Source organism: Chrysemys picta, chromosome 18, assembly GCF_011386835.1.
Source record: "Chrysemys picta bellii isolate R12L10 chromosome 18, ASM1138683v2, whole genome shotgun sequence".
Classification (NCBI taxonomy): domain Eukaryota; kingdom Metazoa; phylum Chordata; order Testudines; family Emydidae; genus Chrysemys; species Chrysemys picta.
The window spans coordinates 7,763,616-7,779,302 of NC_088808.1; the positions used below are offsets into that span (position 1 = coordinate 7,763,616).

Below are 15,687 nucleotides of genomic sequence, written 5' to 3' on the forward strand. Positions count from 1 at the left end.
CTTAGGCGCATTACTCAAGAGCCAAGAACATTCATAGTCCCTGCACTCGGGAGAACTCAAAGACTGCTCTGTACAGGCCCACTGCAGTGCACCTTGCCCAGAAGGGGCGCTGTTTGTGTGCCTCCCACTGCTCTAAATCTCGGACAGGGCACGGGGTTAAGCACAGTCCTTCATGACCCTCTGCCTAGTACTCTGCAACACCACGTCACCTCCTACTCGGGGCTGTGTTTATCTGGCACAATCTAGTCCTGCATCGTTTGCAGTGGAACAACACTGTATAGCAGCAACCATAGCCCAGCTGTGCCTCCACGCACGGCAGTTTTATACAAGTACTGTCGCTGCCCCGGCGCTGTCAGATCTCATTCCTCCTCTCTCTGAAAGAAATCAAAACTGACTGGAGGTCCCACGGCCTGGACCGATGGGCGCTGAACCAGAAAGCAGAACATTAAAAAAAGACAGAGAGGAAAATCAGTATCCCTGCTGACACGTGCAGGTTTGCGAATTGCAAGCTAGATGCCCACCGAATACCAAGGCAGGCACTTGAGACCGGGAGTGACACAGCTGCTCCTCCACCCAAAGGATGGGGTCATGAGTTGTGCTGTTGGATGTGGGAGGGGAGAGGAGAGGCATAAGATTGAGATTGACGAGCAGAATAACGGCACAGTTGATGGCAAATATCAACTGGTAGCCGGTCGCGCTGTGCTGTGAATCGAGCTCTCACTGCAGTTCCTTTGAAACGGGTCAGACAATTCCTCCAGACTAAGCTAAAGTGTCAGCTTTGACAGATGAAATGAAAATCATGAAGCTGCCTCAGGCACCTCTAATCCCCTACCCCCAGCCTTGCTGGTTTTTAACCATAAAGCATGTTTGGCTAACAGGGTTGGATGCTTTGGATGGGAATCTAGAAAAGAACAACAAAAATTAACTGGAAGGTTGTGGGGACTGGCCACGCTTGGCTCAGTGATGACTAACTGGGGGATAAGAGGATAATCTGTAAGTACTTGGAAGGTGTCAACACCAAAGGTCCAATCCTGATCTCCCTCACACCACTTTTACCCAAGTGTAAACTCCATTGGCTTCAAAGTAGTCACTCCTGATTTACCCCCAGGTGAGATCAGAATCAGCCACAAAGTGAGTGAGGGACTGGGCAGGGAAATTCAAAGCTGTGTTACTGGGAATCAATGAATTGAAACTGAGCAAAAGGAACTGCAGGTGAGTATCAGGAAAAGCGTCTAACAGTGATGTGTGTTAGGTTGCAGAATAGCCTCGCGAGGGAAGTGGTGGATACACCATCACTAGGGTGATTTAAACCCAGACTAGAATATAATGTGTAAGAGATTCCCGCTCTGGCTGGGGGATACATTAGATGACTCCGTGTTCCAGGTACTTTCTGGCAGACTCCTCTTTATAGTTCCATTTTGACTATGGATTTCCATGTCATTTTAGCAGCTAATGGGACTTCCCGGATCCTCAGCCTAGGGTTGTGTGAGATGCTTGACCATAACTGCCAAGTGCCTACCAGCACTCTTGATTCAAGTTTGACTTGCATTTGTGAACCTCTTCCAGGCCCATGAAAGTTCAGAGATGGGCTAAAACTCCCCATTCCGAATTCTAAAAGACCGGCTGTGCCCTGATCACGTTCAGCGTGCTGTACGACGGGACTAGTCCTACAGGGAGCTCCGCTGTGGGATAATATTTTGATCTTTATTAAGTTGTGATTCTGGGAAGAGCAGAGGTTTTTGTTTACATGCACCTTATTACGTAGTGTTAGCAGCAGTATTATTATTGTTTTATTTATTTGTATTGTGTCTCAGCGCCTCAGTCCTGGACTGGACCCCATTGGGCTAGGCAAACACAGAACAGAAAGCTTACAATCTGAGTATAAGACCTGAGACGGCAGGTGGAGACAGGCCGCTAGGGAAGCAAAAGGAAACAAAGGGACCATATTTGTCAGTACGCCTGCTACCTAACCATTGTCAAGTGTTTTGTAGGCATCCCGGCAAAGGAGAGTTTTAAAAGTAAATTTGAAGGAGAAAGGAGGAGTTGTTAAGCTGTCTTGACCTTGTGTGATACACGTTCGCTCTCTCTGCAGCGAGTTCGCCAAAGAGCGCGAGAGGGTGGAGAACCGCCGGGCCTTCCTGAAGCTCCGTAGGCAGCAGCAGATCGAACGGGAGCTGAACGGGTACTTGGAGTGGATCTTCAAGGCAGGTAAGGAGAGAGCCCTCCTCCTGCTTTGTCTCAACTTGCGTGTGCTGTGACTTGGGCCACCTTGTGATGCTAAAGAAACAACCTTGTGTTGAAAAAATTAGGCCTCTCCCCCTTTTAAATAGCACTGAAACCTCGACTGACACTGCAGGGGACACTGTCCTCGCTGCTCCCTAAGTTACACCCACAAAATGTGCTTCTGCAAACAGATAACTGTGTGTTCAAAACAGACAGTTGCACATGCAAAATGGACAAGTACTTGCAGTGACTCATTTTGTGCCCCTACCTGTCTCTTTGTTCATGCTTGTAACTGCTGTGTCTGTGTTTTACCATGCACAGCCTGGGTGCCTGTATTTGAAAAAATGACCTTATGTATCTCCAGTGGCTTCATTTCTTTCCCTTTATTCCTTGGATGGCTTTTACCCCCTCTGCAAACCCACCCATGGCTAGCTCTGCCCCTCTGTGAATTCCTCCGAGGCATTAACATTTGCTGGGATTTGAAGAGGGGATTGCAGTAGTCAAGACAGAAGATGACAGTCGCCTGGACAAGAATTTTGACAGTCTGGTCAGAGAGGAAAGGCTGAAGCTTTGAAATGTTAAGTAGGAGGAAGAAGCAGCAGCAGTTTGTATGGTCACCTGAACCCATTATTTCACACTGTACTCTGTAGAGTGACCATCAAAAGCCAATTGTATTGACCAAGATTTATTGAGTGTAACTGCTCAGCGGGAACTACCCTCAATTAGTTACCCACACTTTATCTCCCTTGGTTCCTTAGCATTCAAGAAAGGAACCATTCACATTGCTTTCTATTCATAAATTGTCCCTCCATTTGTTTACAACTTTGTGCTACTTCAGATTCAAATTAATTAAAGGTTTATCTAGAGCAGAGGATGCCTCCGTTCTAATCCCGTCTCTAGCTGCCTTGTTTTAGGGGCCCTTGTGACTCCTTGGTCTCTCTGATCTGAGCTGTAGCTGGAGGTGTAATTTCCAGCTCAGATAAAAATATATGCGCTAGCTTTGATGGATCCAGCATGCTAAAAACAGCAGTGTGCACACGGCAGCACAAACAGTCGCTCAGCCTAGCCACCCTGAGTACTGTCCTATCTAAGATCCTACGTAGGTACTCTGGGTGGCTAGCCCCTCCCGCCCCTCTGGCTCCATGGCTATATTTAGTATGATAGCTCAATCAAAGCTAGCGCAGGTATGTCTACCCCAACTAGGAGCTATACCTCCAGCTCCAGTGTAGAGGTACCCTCAGTTACCCCATTGGTAAAATGAAGATAACAACACTGTTCTTGCAAGGGTGTGGCCTGGTTTTATTCTGATTGGTTAAAGAGCTTTGACATGTTCTGCTGAAAGGAACTGCGCAAGTGCCAGGTATTGCTGGAAGTGGTTGTTTGAAAATTGAGATGCGTAAGTTGCAAAACATACAGGGAAATCTCTTCCCTTAAATTCGCACGCCACTGTGGAACCTCTCTGTGGGAATGTCTGGCTGCTGTGTCACTTTGCCCCTAAATGTCACATGAGCGTGTGGCACAAATGCTATGAGATGCCGATCGTTTCCATTTTTTCTAATGACATGTGACATTTAGAACTGCAAAGCTTAAAGGAAGTAGCTGAATCAGGGAATAATAAAACACTCCTGCTGAGGCATTGTTGGAAATACAATAGCAATGTAATACCGGCTCCTAGGACAGCCTGAAGGAAGTTTCATGCAGCAGAAAACAAATAGCTAGGCTGGGAAATCATTAAATGCCAAAAGGAGCATTGGAGGCTATGCTAAAGCTGAGAAATCAAGTGCTCAAAAGTCAGGTCTTGAAATCTTGGCCCCAGTGAAGTCAATGGGAATTTTGCTAGAACAAGCTGCTTCAGAGGAAGGTGAGAGGAACATATCGTGGACAGTCCTGGACCAACCAGCCCACATGGCTACTTAAGGAATGCAGAAGTAAGAATCTTGGCATTACTAAAAGACCTCAGAGACAGGTCACTGCTGGTGAATCACCAAAGCAATGTAACTTTAACAGATGCAGAAATGGACTTACCTGAGGCGGCTTTAACGGAGGAGTTTATAACTTTGGCAGAGGCGTTTCTAGTTGAGGCATCTGAAACAAAGGTGCGCTTAATGGTGACATCCTTAATATGGGACTGCTTGCGTGAGGTATACTTAATACAGGAAGCCTTAATTGAGGGGGTACTTAACAAATGCTTTCTTAACAAAAGGCTAGGAAAAGAAATAGAAAGCGCTGGATTTAAATGTGCTGACTTAAAAATAAATTACACCCATTTTCTTAAAGCTTGAATTGATTCCCCCTCTCCCCCCCCCCCCGAAATAGTGTTATAAAATAAGCTAGGTATTTCTAAGCCCTGCAAATGCTAATATTTCAGCTGGAATTTAATTAGAAGAGTGGTTTTGGTATTTTTAGTGCTTCCAAGCTCGAAGACAGCCAATTTTACTTAAACTTCCCAGAAGAGCTTACCTTGGGGCTGAGACCAAGCACTGATCATTTTAGCTCAACGGAATTTGTTTGAGGAAGTTGTGAGTGACAGGAATGGAGGAGCTAGTGTGGAAACTGGATCTCAGCTCTGAGTGCAGGTTTGGGAGATAAGAGTTTGTTGCGGGAGGGCTAGGCCAGAGAGGAGTCCTGCATTTGGCTCTAAATGGGGGGTGATCAATCTCATCTCTTGGGAGAGGGGAGCCCAACTGTCTAAATTCAGCTCCTGTCTGTCTGTGACTGGGATGTGGGCGGTTGTGCCTCGGGGTTGGCACAGGAGTCATGGCTAGTGGTTAGAGCAGGGGATGGTAGCCAGGGAATCGGAGTCAGAGGCTTGGTGCCGGGGCCAATGGTCGGAGCCGGAGTCAGAAGACAGGAACTGGAGCTGAGGTTCGAGACTGGGGTTCTTGGTGTGAGGCCAAGCAGGATCGGGGCTGAGGACAGGGCAGGAGCAGGATCTATCACAGCTGGGGGCACACGCTTTGAGCAATCACTGAACTGCTGCTACACATAGGAGCTGGTTTGCTGATTCTTTCAATCAATCAGACGGCATAGCCAATCAGGTAGCCTACTACAGGCCAGCTGCACTCATTAGGTTGCCAGGAGACTGGCTTTGCTGCCGGCCCCAATTCCTGACACTGTCAGAGGTCTGTTTCCTGGTCCCATGAGCCTCCCCAAACTGGCTGATAGTTTCAACTCTCCAGTGAAACATCGAGTATCTAGGACCAGTCCCATGGAAGGCTTTGAATATCGGGGCAGACACCTTAAAGTGGAATCGGTTTTCATTGTGGGAGCCAGTTCAGAGAGCAGAGCACTGGGGTGATGTCCTTGTGGTACCCCATGTTGTTAAGCAGATGGGCTGCAGCATTTTGTACCAGTTGGAGCTTTCCCAGGGTATGGGGCTCCATTCTGAGATACAATGAGGTGCATTAATCAAGGCTGGAGGTTACGAGTGTGTGGATCACCATGGCCAAGGATGAAATGCAGACTCCTGCTTAACTGCTTTTTACTGTCATGGTCCGTTGGACATCTGGTAGCACTGAGGACTGCAAAAGGACCCCAAAGCTGCAGACCATATTAACACTCTGAGGGCAGGTGCCTTCAACGGAGAAGGCTTGTTATAGGGGAAGTGGCTTTTCCTCAGAAAGCTGATAGCCTACATTCACAGGTGGTCCAAGTGAGAATCGCGAGCCACGGAGTGGGGAGAGGGGAGGAGGCGGGCACAAGAATAAGACCTTGGGGTTACTCATTCCAACCTGTGCATGTCTTGATGGCTCCCTTGCAGTTTTGCGGGAGCGGATTTATATTTTTAATGTATGAACTCGCTTTGCATAGGCAACCCAGCAAAGCGGAGTTTTTAGGAGGGATGTGGATAAGGAGAGGATGGTCGTTAGGCAGACAGATTTCAGGTGGGTGTTACATAGATAATGGGGCATTCTGAAAGAAGGGCCTGGAGGTGGACATGAGAGAAGGAAGCCAACATATAGGGTCTGATTTTACTTTCACGTTGGTGTAAATGTGGTGTGACTCTGTTTGGGTTAGCAAAGATACACTGGTGTAAAACTGGGATGCAAGGAGAATTTTCATAGATTCGTAGATTTTTTTTAAGGTCAGAAGGGAACATTGTGATCAACTAGTCTGAGTCTCCTGCAAAACACAGACCACAGAACTTCACCCTGTAACTCCTGCCTCAAGCCCGGAACTTCTGGTTGAGCATATCTGCTAGAAAGAGACATCTTTAATCTGACTTAAAGACCGCACAGACTAAAGAATGAAGTCCATGGGATTTTTTAAATAGACTCTGTCCAAGGGTAATCTCTACCCACCGTTGAAATGTAGCCAGCCAATGGTGCAGAATGTCTATGGATTGCATTGTTTCACAGCCCTAGACCCACAAACACAGTTCTCTTACCAACCACCACTTCCTCGGCGAATTCAACGCCAAGTGATATCTAGCTAGAAACCAGGGAAAGTTGTTGCTGTGCTGGGAACCTGCAGTCTCACTCACTCTCTGCTGGGGAAGGGTGTTTTTTCTTTGGCTCAAAAGGAAGGTGGCAAGGAGTTTATTTGAAACCGTGCCCTTTAGGGGAATAAAGGAGAAGAGCATTGAGGAGACACCGATGTAATCCGTGAAAATGATCTTGCCACTGCTGCTTTCTTCATTAAACTTCTCAGAGCTGTAGCAATTCTTAGGCTGTCATGCTGCATTTCTAAGGGAGCTGAGAGCTAGAACTTCCCTCTGCAAAGAGAAAAGCATTCATAAGTCCCCAAATAGTCTTTTGAAGCCATTTCTCTTATCTTACAAGGACATGCATCATTTGAAAATGTTTTCGCTTTGGAGACTGAAAGTCTTAAAATTCAGAGCGAATCAAGCCGCTTCTTGCATTTTAATTCCTTTCAAATCCATCTCCTAGCCACAGCCCTTCACCGCCAGTTCCTGTGCATTTCTTTTCCCCTGGAATAAGCGATCTTTGGGACGATTCATTTAACCTCTGTCTTCCAGCTCGTTGTCACGTGAGTCTCATGCTCCAGCATTGTGAGCTTTCAGGAGCATCAGGACGTAGCCTTTGTGGAAGATGCACAGAGACAGCAATCCCCTCACACAGCTGAGCCTAGAAACTGGATTAATTAAAGAGAGGCAAAGCCATGCCAGAGATTCAGTGGGAGGGTCAGGTGCTCATTCATGGGACATGTGATGAGCCCAGATGAAAGTTTAGTGGGGTTCTCCTTATAGATGCATTTTTGTCTTTCATATTTACTAGCCCCGATAACTTAATTTGATTCTTCTGCCTTGTTGTAGTTCCATTGCAGCTTTAATTCCAATAATCCAGCCTTTTCCTTGGCACGCAGTGTCCTTTCTCTACATGACAGAGACTGTAGAGCAGTGGTCTCTCGGTTGTGGTGTCCGGCTTGCTAGCTTGCAAGCTCTTTAGGGAAAGGGCTGGCTTTATTTTGTGCCATGTTCAACGCCAAGCATATTCCCAGCACTTAATTAGTAGCAATAGGTCTAATCTTGAAGGCAGCTATCACTATGGATAGTTAAGTGCAGAGAAATAGGTTCAATCTGTGTAATGAGTCATTGAATCTATTTCCCCATGTTAAGTATCCTCGTACCTTCTTGTCAAGTGTCTGGAATGGGACATCTTGATTATCACTACAAAAGTTTTTTTTCTCCTGCTGATAATTGCTCCTCTTAATTAATTAGCCGCTTAGAGTTGATATGGCTACTTCCACCTTTCCATGTTCTGTATGTATATATATCTCCTTACTATATGTTCCATTCTATGCATCCGATGAAGTGGGCTGTAGCCCATGAAAGCTTATGCTCAAATAAATTTTTTACTCTCTAAGGTGCCAGAAGTACTCCTGCTCTTTTTTCATATTCTTTGTTTCAGTTGCAAACATGAAGTTTACACTCAAATCCAAGCCAAGCTGTTGGATTTCAGTTCTCACTGTAACTTAATGTATCTAGCTGTGTGAAATAAGGCTCAGAGAAGCTACAGATAAAGCCCTGCATTATTACGGTATGCAGTCCATCGTCCAGCCAAAAGAAGATCGTTCTATATTGTACATCTACTACTCCGTGGCTCGTTCAGAAGTAAACTGGACAAAGTGACAAGGGTTCCATTACTTCCCTTGGGAGACTGTTCCACAGCCTACGGGACCTCACAGTCACGGACAACTCCTTTACTTAATTTGTCCCAGTACCTCCCATGTAATACCCCTTTCTACAACGTTAAATTATTCCTCTTCCTCCTATTTCAGAAATACCATATTCCCCTTGCGTTGTCACTTAGCCATATTTAACTCTTGTCATCTTCTGCCTCCCCACCCCACTCCTGAACATTTCTGCAGCTCCTCTCTCAAATGTCCAACTTGTGCGTATCTTTTGGATACTGAGGTGTCCAGTGATGTTGCAGGTGGAGTCACACCTGAGCCATCTAGAAAGGCACTTTCTACTTTCCTGTTCTGTCACGTGATGCCTCTACATATGCACCCAAAATTATATTGGACTCATTGGATATCTTGTAAAACTGCAGACTGATCTATCATTTGTTGTTTGCGATCACCTGCCAGTCTCTGTCAGCACCTCTGCTTCCTGGAGCTCTCCCTCCCGCTGACTGAATGTCTCTAATTATTTTTCACTCAGATGCATTAATCTGCATTTTCCCCAGTTGAATCTCATTTTGCTCTTTTCTGCCCATATTTCTAATCTCTCTGTCCCTTTGTATTATTTCTCCTTTCAATTTTGTGTCTTTTCATTAGTGTAGCAGCATTCACTACCTCTTCCATATAATTAATAAAGCTATTTTAAGACTGTTGTTAACATCCATCTCTCTAGTACGGGGTAGGCAACCTATGGCACGTGTGCCGAAGGTGGCACGCGAGCTGATTTTCAGTGGCACTCACACTGCTCTGGTCCTGGCCACTGGTCCGGGGGACTCTGCATTTTAATTTAATTTTAAATGAAGCTTCTTAAACTTTTTTAAAACCTTATTTACTTTACATACAACAATAGTTTAGTTATATATTATAGACTTTTAGAAAGAGACCTTCTAAAACCGTTAAAATGTATGACTGGCATGCAAAACCTTAAATCAGAGTGAATAAATGAAGACTCGGCACACCACTTCTGAAAGCTTGCCGACCCCTGCTCTAGTATCTCTCTAGATAGCTCCCCCAACTAATAGGTTCTTTGCTGTGTGGTCTGTTTCTTTAGCCAAATCTAAGATGATTTAAATTGTCTTTTCAAGTAGGATTTTGTGAGATACTCTATCAGATACTTTACTAAATCCAAGTGCACAGTTATGCTTAAGAATGTAAAGAAAATTACAATTTAGAACGTCAAAGTCTTGTGAGGTTCACCAGTCCCTTCTTTAAAAAACCCTTTGACAATTCATTATTGTACAGTAATAAGCCAAAACACTGTAGAACTATTTATACAAACCCTGGTCTTTTGGCTTGTTGCTGTAGAATACTGTATAGTGTAAAAAGAAGAACAGGAGTACTTGTGGCACCTTAGAGACTAACAAATTTGTTAGTCTCTAAGGTGCCACAAGTACTCCTGTTCTTCTTTTTGCGGATACAGACTAACACGGCTGTTACTCTGAAACCTGTATAGTGTAGTTTCACATGGATGGAATTTGCCCTACTCTCTAGTAAGTTAAAGCACCACTGGTTCCATGCTTTGGCTTCAGTCAATACTAGATTCAGACATTACTGGAGAGCATCATCAACTCTGCCAATTTTGGAGACCATTCATATAAATATGGAAAACGAAACAAGTTTTTTCATGTGTCTTATGTAGTTTTAACTGTGTCGACACAGTGGGTGAAATCCTGACCCCACTGAAATCCATTGGAGTTTTGCCATTGACTTCAGTGGAGCCATGATTTCACACAGACAAGTTGCAGATCAGTGCACAAGTGCCTTAAGTCCTGGCATTGATGAGTGAGTGTCTCGGAGACATGGTAATGGCATATGGCCTCTTTCACTGCTGGTACGATGGCTCGAATTTGACTGAGAGCGATGGTACTACAGTATGTGCTTACGCCTATGCAGATCTTGGGTCCAGGTTGGAGTGGGTGGCAGCAATTGCTCTCCAGATACTCACCACTGCAAGCAAGTAGGTGGGGACTGGGCAGAGGGGTGCTGGCAAAGCCAATGCTCTGCCTTCTTACTTGTCTGAGGAGGTGGCTCGGTGAGAGGGGCGAAGCAAGCTGCAACCCTTCTAGGGTTTTCATAACTTGCTTTCCTTCCTGAAGCAAGAAGGGTGCAAGGGAGTAATTATGACTCTCGGTGCTGCCTCTTACTCAATGCTGAGTCTAAAGACTCAGTCTAGTTGGGCGGTATGGTGAGCTAATGCTGTGGCAAACGTCCACGCCCACTGCCTCCCAGTCAGGAAGCTTTATGATGAAAATGCAACCAATCCAGGGTTGAGCGCTGCTGTTTCCCTTTTGCAGAGGAGGTGATGCTGGCAGAAGAAGACAAGAATGCCGAAGAGAAGTCCCCCCTGGACGGTAGGTCGTTTTGCCTTCTACTTTTCCTCTTGCACTAGAGGAGAGATTTATACGCCGTATGCGGATGTGGTTTTCACTGTGACCTAGCGGGTACAAGCGCCATATCTTTGCATGCAGCTGAAAATTCTGATCCCAGCCTTGGAGCAAACCCAGCTAAAATTCCCTCTTCCTGTGTAGGACTTCTTCAAAGTTTCAGGTGGACAATCAGCAGCTATGAGACACGTCGTTCTGGGATGGGGCACCACCCCTGGGATCTGCCAGACTCCCAGTGTAATTGTGGAGGTCTGGTGTGCACAGGGCCCCCTACCAGCCTCTGGGTAGTGTGGAGGGATGTGTCTACTTGTAGCCTTGAGGGGAAAGCTTCAGTGTGGATGCCAGCAAAAATAAATAAAGGCCGGACTCAAAAAGAAGGTTTTCAAAAGGATTTGACAAAGAGACTAAGACCCCTGTCACTTTTAAGCAGTAAGACATAGCAGGGTGTGGTGATCCTATCTAATCTCACGACTCCTAGGGGCCTCATGTTAGCAGGAGAACTCGAGGGATTAAGATTTCCGACACAGGTGCCGTGAGACTATGGAGAGTGTTTTCCCCCTGCCTCTGACATCAAACTCTTAGGATGTTACAGACAGTGAACGTTCAGTTAAAGACTCTTCCCTCTCCCTTTTCTGACCATCTTTCGTCCTCCTGTGTCTCCTCCTTTCCCCTTCCCTCCCCGTCCCTCCCCTTCTCTTTTTTTGTTTCTCCTCCCATTCACTGTCAGGGAGGGCTGCCTCCGAAGGGCCTATTCAGCAAGGCACAGCACCGGCGGAGACTGGCGGCAGCAGCTACAACAGTGAGTGGATTGCAAATCAACAGGGGGTTAGGTGGCACAGTGGGGTGAGACTTTTTGCTTGTGACCTCAGATCCTGAGTACCACAGGTCACTAGGAACAAGGTTTATCTGAATCCTTCATGGCCACTGGTCCACCATGCGAAAGGATCACAAAATCTGGCATGCTTTGGAGTGGTTGGTGATCTGCACGCAGGAGAGGCCCAGGAGTGGAAAAGCGGTTTGGCAGGTCAGGTTTGAGGAGCTTCGGCAGAGCTTTGGGGTGGGAGGGAAGTTTTGCACAGTGCTTGGCTGTAGCCGGTGCTGTTGGTTGCAATGAGCGCCTAGTTTGGAGTTGTGTAACTAAAAGAGGGGTTTACAAGAGGGGAGTTGTGTAACTAAAAGAGAGATGGAGTTAGGCCACAGAATTCAGACCCAGATATGTAATGCCCCAAAGCTGGGGCCTGTTGCTTCACCTGTATTAAGTCGGTATATGCAAAAATTGGATCCAGATCCCAGTTCTGATTAGAACTCTTCACCCTCCAGAGTTCGGATACTTGTGATTCTGGGGGGTTGCTGTGAGCCCATCTCTAAAGTGAATTATGCCATCATTTATAAGAAGGATTTTGATGCAGGGGAGGTGCTGCACCCATTATTCAATCATAGCAATGCAGCTGGTGTAGGATAAGGATCCCCTGTTCACATTACCGCAAACCCCAATTATCCTCAAGACAGTTCTGACATAGCAGATTTCCTGTATGTCTCCAGTGGACAGTTTGTATCACCACACCATGGAGTGTCTTACTGCTGGTAGCAAATGGTGCTTAATCATTATATTGTTTTTAAACTCTTATCAAGACGGTATCAAAATATTTTCTGATAGTTCGCAAGGTTCCAAGGCAGGTGGTCTAAGGCTCAGAGCAGGGTTTGCGAGGCAGCAATTCCGCTTTGCCACTGACATGTTCAATGGCCTTGGGCAAATCAGTTAATCTTTCCGTGCCTCGGTTTCTCCATCTGTAAAACAGGGATAGTGATATTTACCTACCTAACAAAAGAGGTTGCCGGGTCAGGCTTATGTTTTCAAAGAGTTTTGACGTCCCCAGATGGAAGGTATTGTAGAGTGGGTGTCATTAAAAAGACATTCACCATGGGATATTATCTGCTTATCCATGGTATTTCCTGTGCTGAGGGCAACATACGGTGGCAAACTCTCTCTACTGGAATAGGGTGAATGCTGACGTTTTAATGGTGCATGCGGTAGAAAAGCAGGGTGTCAATATGAATATGTTAACAGATAATAGCACTACTATCCCATATCTCATCATGGCTCAATTAACCAAGGCAAATCTCTCCTCTGCATATGCTTTTGTTTAACATAAATATCACTCCGGAAGCTGTGCTGAAATGAACAACGGTGGCAGTGCCCTGCCTCCGAGCTCTAAGAAGCTACCGGATATTTTTCTTTCCCGCTGTCTTTTCTTGCCATTTCAGTCGCATTGAGACGTGGGTGGACAGAAGTCCTGCCTGGCAAACTTTCAAGATTTAGAAGGTTAAATAAATAATGACCCTGACATCAAAGCAAGCAGAGGCCACCGTACCAAGCTGGAGGTTGATCCATTTGCTACGGCTTATCCATGTATGGCAGCTTTTAGTTGGCATTGGGAAGGAAATACAGGCCCCGGCGAGTGAGAGGTGGAGAGAGGATCGACTGCACAATGTTTATGGTGCTTTTTTTTTTAATTTGCATGCAGTGTTGAAAAGAGCTACAATAAAGAAGAGCAAAAACGACCTGATTCATGCTGAAGAGGGGGAGGACCATTTCACAGACATTTGCTCCGTTGGTGAGTATTGGCCCAGCATTCTCTGGCGGTGTTAAGAACTCGGGCAATTCGCTTTCGTGTCACACTCCTCTGAGCCATTCCTTCGTTTCAACAGACTGCACTTAATTGCTGGAACCCAGGGACATTTCAGCATCTGGTCCTTAATCAGTGTGCAAGGGAGTGGGAGAGGAGCCAGGAGCTCTCCTCCACCCTTCTGCGCTACTGTTTGAGAGCCAGATACAATCCCAGTCCTTGCCCTTACAGAGCCCTTGGAGGAGTTGTTCCTGCATCAGGCACAATGACTCTGGGACTCCTCCTTGGGGAATGCTCCTCCATCCATACACCACCCGCTGCGTCAGGCTGGGCCTTAAAGTGCTCTCTAGCCTCATCTGTTGTGGGGAGGCGAGGGAATGGACAACAATCCAAGCCCATAAATGAACAGTGTTCCCTGTTGGACACATGGCTGACTTCTTTAGAGAATGGCTTGTATTCTGGATGGGCACAGGGAAACCCTGGACTGGACGTCTCTGCTAGTTCTATAAACTTTGCCCTAGCAATGTCTCTTGTTGCAGATCTCCACATTGTTAAGCCAGATGTGGAGATGAAGGGCTGCGCACAGATGGTCACCCCATGCTCACATGCATAAATCAGGTGCAGCGTGCACCATTATATACCTGCCCCAGATCCTTTCCGTGACCACAGCATCTTCCAATACGTAAAGCAGGAATGTGATAGGGTCCAGAAACCCTACTTGCTTTCCAGAAAGCGGGAATGAATTCTCTGCTTAGACCTCACACAGGTGGACTGGGTGGACTGATGAGACAGGGTCTGCAAGCTTAGGCAGCTCTCTGCTGCTTGAGCACCAGCAGAGGGGAAGACCTTTGAGATGGTAAATTTCCACCTCCAGTGGTGGCCAGGCTGGACTATAGCCCCAAGCTGCGAACATGTCCTGATTATTTTCTGGTTAGGTATTATTTTCTGGTAAATCATTTTGCCCTCTCCCCTCTAACTGTCCTGAATGAATCCCCTGGGAAGAAACTTTGCTGAGTGTGTCTTGATTTTAGTTTGCTGCTAAAGCAACAGCTGCTCTCAGCCAGCTTCTAATGCATTACCATGCTCCCACAGACACTGAGGAGCAGCAGATCATGAGCTTTTCATGATGCCCATTGAAAATGGAAGCATAAGTGGTACCTGTCCATGTGCACGTACAAATGCGAATGCACCGTGCGCACTCACTTCCACTCTTTGAAAATTTGGCACTTAACGGGCTGAGGGCTTGTCAACATGGCAAGTGGCTGCGTGGCAAACCAGGGTGTGAATCTAGAGCACCCTAGCTTGCCCCACAGTAACGTCCCATGTGGTCACTGCTATAGCGCAGTGAAAGTCCTGAAGTGCGGCTTGGCGTACAACTAATTGAAAGTACAATGAGCCACGCTGCACTCTGGGACTTTCACTCAGGGCGGGCTCTAGGCACCAGCAAAACAAGCAGGTGCTTGGGGCGGCACATTTCTAGGGGCGGCATTCTGGCGCCAGCCATCATAGGCACTGACTCTGTGGCATGGAGAAAAAATGCCCCCGCTGCCCCAGCTCGTCTCCGCTCCGCCTGCTCCCCTGAGCGCGCCACCGCCGCTCCGCTTCTCCGCCCTCCCTGCCAGGCTTGTCGGGCGCAAAACAGCTGTTTCGCACAGCAAGGCTGTGAGGGAGGAGAAGCCGAGTGGCGGGGCGCTCGGGGGAGGCGGCGGTGGTGGAGCGGAGGTGAGCTGGAGCAGGGAGCGGTTCCTCTACCCCCCCATTACTTCCTGTGCCCCCCCACCCAGCTCACCTCCGCTCCACCTGCTCCCCTGAATGCGTCGCTGCTCCGCTTCTCCCCCGTCCCTCACCTGAGAGGGAGGGGGAGAAGCTGAGCGGCGGCGTGCCCGGGGGAGCAGGCGGAGCGGAAGTGAGCTAGGGTGGGAGGTCGCGGGGGGGGAGCCCACAGGAACAATGGGGGGGAAATGCGGCACCCCTGGGGGAGAAGGCGGGGCCGGGGATTTGGGGCGGGGCTGGAGGTGAGGGGGGGGCACGAAAAAAAGCGGGGGCGGCCAAAATTTTTTTTGCTTGGGGTGGCAAAAATCCTAGAGCCGGCCCTGCTTTCACTCTGCTGTTGCGTTGTCCACATGGGATGCTACTGCACAACAAGCTGGTGTCCTGTAGAATCACACCATGGCTCGCTGTGCGGTTACTTGCTGTGTAGCCAGGATTCAAAGGTTTGGGTTTTCTTAACTGAGCAGCGGATCATTCCAGGTGAGTGCTGTACAGCGCATTGGTGTGACTCTGTAACCCACCATCACATCCCCAGGAAC

At 47.3% G+C, this 15,687-nt stretch overlaps 1 protein-coding gene across 1 annotated transcript in view; it reads left to right on the forward strand.

Annotated features, from left to right (window-relative positions):
- Window positions 1-15,687, forward strand: part of CACNA1B (calcium voltage-gated channel subunit alpha1 B) — a 509,994-nt gene that overhangs the window by 288,294 nt on the left and 206,013 nt on the right. The window contains exons 8-11 of the mRNA XM_065571905.1: window positions 2,093-2,208; window positions 10,662-10,718; window positions 11,479-11,550; window positions 13,277-13,366. Coding sequence (XP_065427977.1) covers window positions 2,093-2,208; window positions 10,662-10,718; window positions 11,479-11,550; window positions 13,277-13,366 — 335 coding nt within the window. The remainder of the gene's footprint in view (window positions 1-2,092; window positions 2,209-10,661; window positions 10,719-11,478; window positions 11,551-13,276; window positions 13,367-15,687) is intronic.